Below are 7,636 nucleotides of genomic sequence, written 5' to 3'. Positions count from 1 at the left end.
GGCCTGGATGCTAGACTCTGCCATGGGATGGTGTGGGGGCAGGGTTCCTACTGGAAGGATGACACGAGGTTGTACCCTTCAGTACTTCTCAGGACCAGTGTGCCATGAGGTACACGTTGGGGTTAACCCAGAGCCCGGGATGCGATGACGAGTGTCCTAGATGGGATGGACAGCCAGAGCAGAGGGTGCGGCTGGTCTGGCTGGGTCCACGAGGCTCAGAACAATCAGTGCCTGAATCGCGGTGTGAGGGTCGGCTGACAGTGTTTTCCGTATGATGTACAGAGGGAAGGATGTGTCAAGATGCGAGTGGGGGTAGAAACCAGGTCCTATTCGAGGAAGGTGTCAGTACCTGGTTCGCGGCGCAGTGCCCAGATCCTGGAGCACCTAAGGCCAGCCCTGGGATGTGGGCCTGGGGTGGAGAAGCGGTGGTGATCAAGGCTGCGAAGGGTCAGTGTCAGGGAGGGAGGTGTCTGTACCGTCTAGGGCAGGCGGGGCGGGTCCGTGTCAGCCAGGCCCCGGGTGACAGGAGGGAAGCCCCGGGTTTTGCCGCTGACCCTACCTTGCCGCGGGTGCAGCGCACGGAGCGCAGGGCGCCGAAGAAGATGGGCAGCAGCGCCATGAGCAGGAGGCTGCCGTAGGCCAGCGCGATGCCCTCGGGCGTGGAAGGCGGCCGCGTCGTGCCGTTGGCCGGGCTGCTTGCCTCAGCGCTGCCGTTATGTGGGTCGTTGAGGGCCGTGTCCATGGCGAGGCTGCCCTCCGGGTCCGACTCCAGTTCCGGCCGCCGCAGCAGAGACGCAGATGGAGAGACGAGCGCTGCACGGAAAGCCACGTTCCCCTAAAGAAACAGGAAGTGACGTGCCCTCCTCACCGGCCCGCACAGCGCACGCGTGCGCGTTCACGTCTCCCCGCCCGCGCGCCCTCTAACGGTGGAAGAGGGCCAGGCGTCCGGTTGCTAAGCAACTTGCTAGTGGTCGGGAAAGAAACGCTGGACCGCTGCGGTGGACATCCATCCTGAGGGAGACCTGAGGATCCCATTCGCCAGGCTCAGTCGAACCCCTCAACCCCAGGCCGTCCCACAGAGCTTCATCCTAATAACTAAGAATTTGTTTACTCATGCATGCGTTCAACCAATATTCAATCTTCACTTCTTAAATATTTGAGTATCCCATTTATATGACACGCACTGTCCTAGGCTTTGGGGACACAGAGGGTAACAATATAGCCCAAAGTCCACCCCTGCCCTCACGAAGCTTGCATTTTTAGTTTGGTGGGGTGGGGTGGGTGGGTGTTGGGAAGACCATAGATAAAATGAACTAACTAAATAAAATATAAAATTTATAGGATGTTAGTGTATAGTAATATGTTACATAGCATAATAGTGGAGATAAATAATTTAGAGAGACCTCCTTCTCTATGAACCTAGTGCACTTGTGTATATGGCTTGGGCCGGGGTGGTTCCATCCAGTTCCAGAAGACGAAGGTTAGCTGGCTGGTTCTGTAGATAATCAGGCCTGTGGGGCTCCCAGTGTATGTGTGTCCAGGGGTGAGGAGAGGGTGAGGGCGACCTGGACTTGGGTGCAGGCCCACAGTATCTGGGGCTCCTGGGTGTGCCGCTTCTGCCCTGTGGCAAACAAACTGGAGAAAGCTGCACCCTGCAGGCACCTAGCACTGTAGAAACTTTGAGCCAAGCAGTGGAGAAGAAAGCATGCTCTCCAGGAAACCAGGGAGTGAACCAACCTGGAACCAGGAAGGGAAGATCCATTCTCCTCCAGTGTTCCTCTAGTACATGCTACTGACAAAGCTTAACATATGTTAGTTGGCAAAGGAGATATTTACAAGGCCCAGCTCCATTATCACAGAGTTGACAAAAAGAGTGGATTTGGAGCTGAGAGGCAATAAGTTGATAAATGGCGCAGATGATGTAAAATCACATGGCCTTGTTCAAGCTTGGCAGGTGGTAAGGTGGGGCTAGAGCATGGGGTTCATTGTGAGGGGAGACAAAGGCAAGGAGACAGGCTAGAAAAGTTTGAATAACAGAGTTCTTTGCCTAGTTCATTCCAGGCACCATACTAATAATTTTTGCGCATTTTCTTTGATCCCAGTAACACTAGTAAGGTGTGATTGGTCCTATTTTACAGGTGAGGAAACTAAGTCTCACAGAGGTAAGCTAGTCATCCCAGGTCACACAGTCAGCAGTGGGAGAGGAGAGACTTGAACTCAGGTCTGTAAGGCTCCAAAGCCTCTGCTCTTTCTAACATTCCAGCCACAAAGAAGGCTGAAGCGTTTGGACCAGAGAAGCTTTCTTCTGGGTAGATAGATGGTGTACAGTTTCAGGCTCTGTTTTTCAATATGCTGGACATGACCTGAGTGGATGCGTGAAGGTAGTGTGCTTGATAAATTCATCCATCAATAATTTAGGCCACAAGATTTGCCCAGCAACCGAACCTCATGGCTCTGAACCTCCTCATCTGAGAGCATACAATTGGAAATCAGAGACACTCCTGCTTCATGCTAGGCTAAGCACTTGATTTAGTTTGGCCTAGGGCATATCTGGCCATCTCCCTTTAAACTCCAGAGTGGGAGATTGTGAATATGACCCAGGGAACTGAGGGGTTGACCCAAGCTCAGAAAGCTCCTATCAAGGGTTGGGTTTCTGGCTTGAAGCCAACCTGTCTGATATTCTCCAGAAATAGGGATAAGATCGTCTGAGGGTGGGTGCTTGAGGCTTTATCTTTTAAAGCCTCCTGTATAAGGCTGCTTTCCCAGGGGAGATCTGAACTGAGGTCAAGAATGGAGGCTATTTAGAGCTTGGAGTAGTTAAATTACAAAATATTTGTTCTGAAGAAAGATGCAAGCCTCCCCACACTCCTTTTCACTTATTACTGCATTCGGTCACTGTGCATGGATTTCAGCTTTTTCATTTTTTTCTCATATGCTCACACACATATACAAAAACACTTGCACACACTATTCCATACTTAAATCGTTCTGAAAATAAGAAGCAAGGATCATCAGTGGATGCTAAAACTGTTGGGAGAAAGGTTGTTGAAGAAAAGGATATTCACACAGTCTTAAAGTGTTACCCCACAGGTTACTTATTAATTATTAAAGGAAGAAACTTTCTTTCCAATGGACTGACCTGGTGGACACTCCCTGAACCAAGTGATCAAATTTAGCATCACCAGATGGGATGGGACAAAATGACAAGATGAGGCACAATGTGGGGGACACATCACCTGTGTAAGTCTTCTTGTCAAACATGTTTTAACCTGCATCTACTCAAGAGGAAACATAAAGAAAAATCAGAAAAACCCAGATCGTGGCACATTCTACATGACAGCTAGCTCGGACTTTTCAAAAATGTGAGTGCCATGAAAGGAAAAAAAAAATCCATGGATTGTTGCAAATGAAAGGAAACTGAAAATGAGATGTAATAGATTACCCTTGATTGGATTCCGGATCACAACATTCTTATAAAGAAAATGTTCAGACAAGTGAGGAAAATTGAATATAGATTTTTGGGTGTGATAATGATATTGTGGTTCTGTAGGACCTTGCTAATCAAGGTATGTCCCCAGACCAGCAGTGTCAGCTTCACCTGGGAGCCTATAAGCAATGCAGGATCTCAGGCTCCACCCCAGACCTACTGGGTCTCCAGGTGATCCACATGCACATTTAGTTTGAGAAATGCTAGTGTAGGAGAACCTCCTTATTCATAGAAGGTATAGTCTACCTCATGAACCCAGGTAACTCTGGGTTCTAGATTCTTGTGAGAGAATGGGCAAGGAAGTAGTAAAACTGTATAAATGTTCACTATTATTATCTGCTGAGGCCACAGGGTCTTTAAATATACATGCTTAATAAATCTTTGTATGTGAATGAATATACACATGAATAGTGTTCTCTCCACTTAACCTTCTTTTTCTTATCCCACAACCCTGGTTAACCCCAACTCATCCCTCAGAGCTTGAGTCAAACATCATCTCCTCAGGGAATCTCAGGGAACTTCTGTATTTCTAGCTGAACAGGAGTCCCCAGTGAGTGCCTCAGGGATTTTACTAAGATAGAAGAAATAGGGAAAACACTTACTGTGCCCTCCCTCATACCTCCTTGCATTAAGGCTGGAATCTTCATTTGGGAAAATCTTTTTGGAGGTCAAAACCACTCATGGGGATTGTGTTTTCAGCTCCATAGCCCTAGGGAAATTCTCGCACAGATTTATTAGGGGACATGTCCAAGGATTTTCCTGCAGTGTTTTTGTTTGTTAGCGGGAAGTTAGAGGAAACCTAGGTGTGTGTCACTGGGGAACAGAGAGACAAAATGTGCTGGATGTATATTATAGGACACTAAGCAGCAACCCAGGTGCATGCTAACTTAGTGTATATTCTGGTCAGGGCTGGACAGGACAGCTCATGGTTTCTATCCTTCGTCCTGGCCTAATTATTAATAGAGTCCCTTGCACCCTCGAAAGTGTACTAGTTTGGATAATAACATATGGTCACCATCATAGGTCAGGCACCCTAGAAGCAGAGCCGGAGATGTTAAAATTGTTTAAGTGATTTTGGGGGAGAGTATTCTTAGGAGGAAAGGAATGAGGGGAGAAAAGGCTAAAGCGATAAAAGGCTAAGTGAGGAGAAGGTCTAAGCCAGAGAGTCGTGTCAGCCTGACCCCAAGGGGGGCTCTGGGGCACAAGCTGCACCACAGAGTTGTTCCCGCCTTGAGTGGATTTGTCCGTCATCGGCTCTAGTCTCAGGACAGGGTGTGAGGAGAGGGGGAGTGGTAGTCTCCCTGGCTAATGAGCTCTTGTTTGACCAAGGGCAATTCTCCAGAGAAGGTGGCAGCTGTGAGTGGCTTTCAGTCACTACTCACGACAGCTGGGAGTCGGGCCACTATGTCTGGTAAAGGGGATCTGGGTGGGGCACCACCTGCACCTCTTACAATCCCCCCAACCCTCATCGACACGTAGAGATCTTTCAAATGTAGAGCTGAGCATGTGTGAAAAATGTGTGATATGATTTATGTAAATTAAAAGCCCATATCACACAGAAACATTGCAAAGCTAACAAGGATATTTACATATTAAAGAATACGTATCAAGTACTTTAGAATGGTTGCCTATAGGGGGATGAAAATGAGAGTGGGAAGTGGTAATGAACAACAACAAAAATGTATGTAAGTAAAATGAAACAGGGCCCTTGTGGAAAAACAGTGAGGATAGTCTATCATGAAAGAATAAGTATGATGAACTGATCCCTCTGCTCCTGACATTCAAAAACGAAAATAAAAGATCTTTGAAGACTTAATGATCAAGTTGTCATTTCAGAGTTCCCTTTGTTCTTTGTTGGGCTGAGGACAGGCTGTATTTGCAAAGGGAATGGCAAGTGCCCAAGTGCCATTCTGACAGTGAGTCAGGGTTCTTTGGTTTGCAAGGGCTGGAAGCCCAGCTTGAAGCACTTTAGGCAGGACTGGATAAGCTCTTAAACTCCAAGGAAGAGGTGAATAACCAAATCCCTGGACAGGACAGGACAGGGACAGAGCTGGGCCTCAGTTACCCCCAGAAACCTGGGTGTCTACACTGCCAGGATCCTCTTTGCTTTTCTCTACATACTGTCTTTATTCTCTTTTGCAGAAAAGCTCTGTGCTACAAATGGCAGCCCCCATGAGCTGAGTGAGCATGTCATGATTTGCCTCAGGAACCTGCAGGCTCCCGGGTTCACGAGCCTCCTTGGCTCAGCATGGTCAGGGTGTCCAGCTCCACTTTCACAAGGCCTCTGGGATGGGTGAGGCTTCCATTACATGGTCTGAGTCTGGGATCAATGAGGATGCCTGTAATCTTGGGCCAAAGCGTAGGATGTTGAAATGATGGAACATTAGAGTCATAGAATGTTAGCATCACAATATACTCAGGGTGAAAATGTTACTGTTGTGCCATTGCTATTTTTCCTGGGGAGGGAACTGCATATGTGTGTAGTATGGGAAGGTACCTTGACAATCTGCTTGAGGGGAATGTGAGACCCTGATAGCTCTGGTTGGCAGGTGCCAATGAAACAGAAAAGGCAAATCTGCTTTGCATTAGAAATGAACAGGAGTTTGTGGGAGGGAGATAATGTGATAGGCTAAAATGAAGGAGAGGATAGAGGAAGGACGGAGAGGAGCCCGTGAGATGGTATGAGGCTGGGACCCACATGGGGCGGCCAGGCTCCATGTTTGTAAGGCTCTGATGTGCGCTCCTCTGTTCTCTCGCATCATCATACAGTTTTTGACGCCTGCAGTGTCCTGGGTGGGTGGGGCTGGGTGTATGTTTGGTCCAGCACTGCTTGGTAGGAGGAGTTATAAACTGAAGCGAAAGGATTATGGAATCGGAGGCTACTATGAGCACTCTGGCTACTGAGTAGGAAACGGACTGCCCAGGACAAGAGTAAAAGTAAATAGACCAAAAAAGAGAAGGTGTTGACTTTGGTTAGGGTGTGGCCAGTGGAGATGAAGAGAAGCAGAAGTGATGAATATATACGTAGGAAATTTCTGATTTAGTATTTAATTCAGAAAATGGAATCAAGACTAATAAAATAGAAAATAGAAAACAGGACTCCCTGATGGGGAGTGAGGGAGGAGGAGAAACTCAGTCCTGAGCTTCTGAATTGAGCTACTAGATGATAGAGATGCCGTTAACTGAGATGGAGAAGATTGGTGGGGGCCAAACACCCTCTCTCTTTCAATCTGGAATTGGCGTTTCTTTGGGAGGTGGCTGTTCCCCATTGCGCTAGTGTCCTCTTCTGCCAGCAGAGGGCAGCTTAGGCTAGTTAACAGGAAGCCCTGGTGGTATGTCTAAGAAGGATGGGTCTGGGGAGACTGGCTGTGGAAAGGCACTTTATGGCTTGTGGAAAAGCAGCAGGCCAGCTTTGTGGCTTAAATCCAGCCTTTGACTTTGAGGTCGATCCAGACACAGAAATCTGGGGCTGTCCATGTCCAAGGCTGCTGGCCAACCCTGGCCACATTGTCTCTCCCGGGCTATTTCAACAGCTTCGGAGTTTGTCTCCTGAAGTCACCTCCCCATCACACTTCTTGGCTTGAAACCCTTCAATGGCTTCCCATTGCCCTCAAGATAATTTCACGAGCCTCACCATGGTCTTTGAGGCCCTGCATTCGCTGCCCCTACCTAGATGTCCAGCTCATTTATTACTAGTCACGTTTTTCATTAAGCTTTTTTCTGCCTCAGGACCTTTGCATAGGCTGTTCCTCCCTGCTTGGTCTTTTCTATTCCTGATTTTTGTTTGTTAAGGTAGTTCCTTCTCATGGGTCTCAGCTTAAGTGTCTCGTCCCCTGACCATCTTCTCTATTCTTTATCTCAGTTACTTAAAAAAAAAATCCTCATAGCACTTCAATGTGCTATATACAAGGATAATTGGATATGTTAATTTGTGTTTTTTCCTCTCCATTTTCTCCTCCCCTTTCTGTATCTCTCTTTTTTTTTTTTTAAGATTTTATTGGGGAATTGGGGGAGGGGAACAGTGTTGGGGATTCGAGGAAGGGGAACAGACAGGTAGACAAATTGCTGTTTTGTCCTTCAGTCTAGTTGTGGAGGACGTCGCTTCACTGGCCCGTGTTGGTATGATCATTGTGCTCTTCCCGGTTGAGG

General features: G+C 47.7%; 1 protein-coding gene across 1 annotated transcript in view; it reads right to left on the bottom strand.

Annotated features, from left to right (window-relative positions):
* HM13 (histocompatibility minor 13) overlaps positions 1–855 on the bottom strand; it is a 13,693-nt gene extending 12,838 nt beyond the window's left edge. Inside the window, 1 exon segment of the mRNA XM_019645818.1 lies at positions 560–855. Within this exon segment, the coding sequence (XP_019501363.1) occupies positions 560–742 (183 nt within the window). The 5' untranslated portion in view covers positions 743–855.
* Between the last annotated feature and the right edge of the window lie 6,781 nt (positions 856–7,636).

The sequence above is a fragment of the Hipposideros armiger genome, unplaced genomic scaffold (assembly GCF_001890085.2).
Source record: "Hipposideros armiger isolate ML-2016 unplaced genomic scaffold, ASM189008v1 scaffold_94, whole genome shotgun sequence".
Lineage (NCBI taxonomy): Eukaryota > Metazoa > Chordata > Mammalia > Chiroptera > Hipposideridae > Hipposideros > Hipposideros armiger.
The sequence above is the reverse complement of the archived record's forward strand: the minus strand, read 5'-3'. Positions and strand labels throughout refer to the sequence as shown.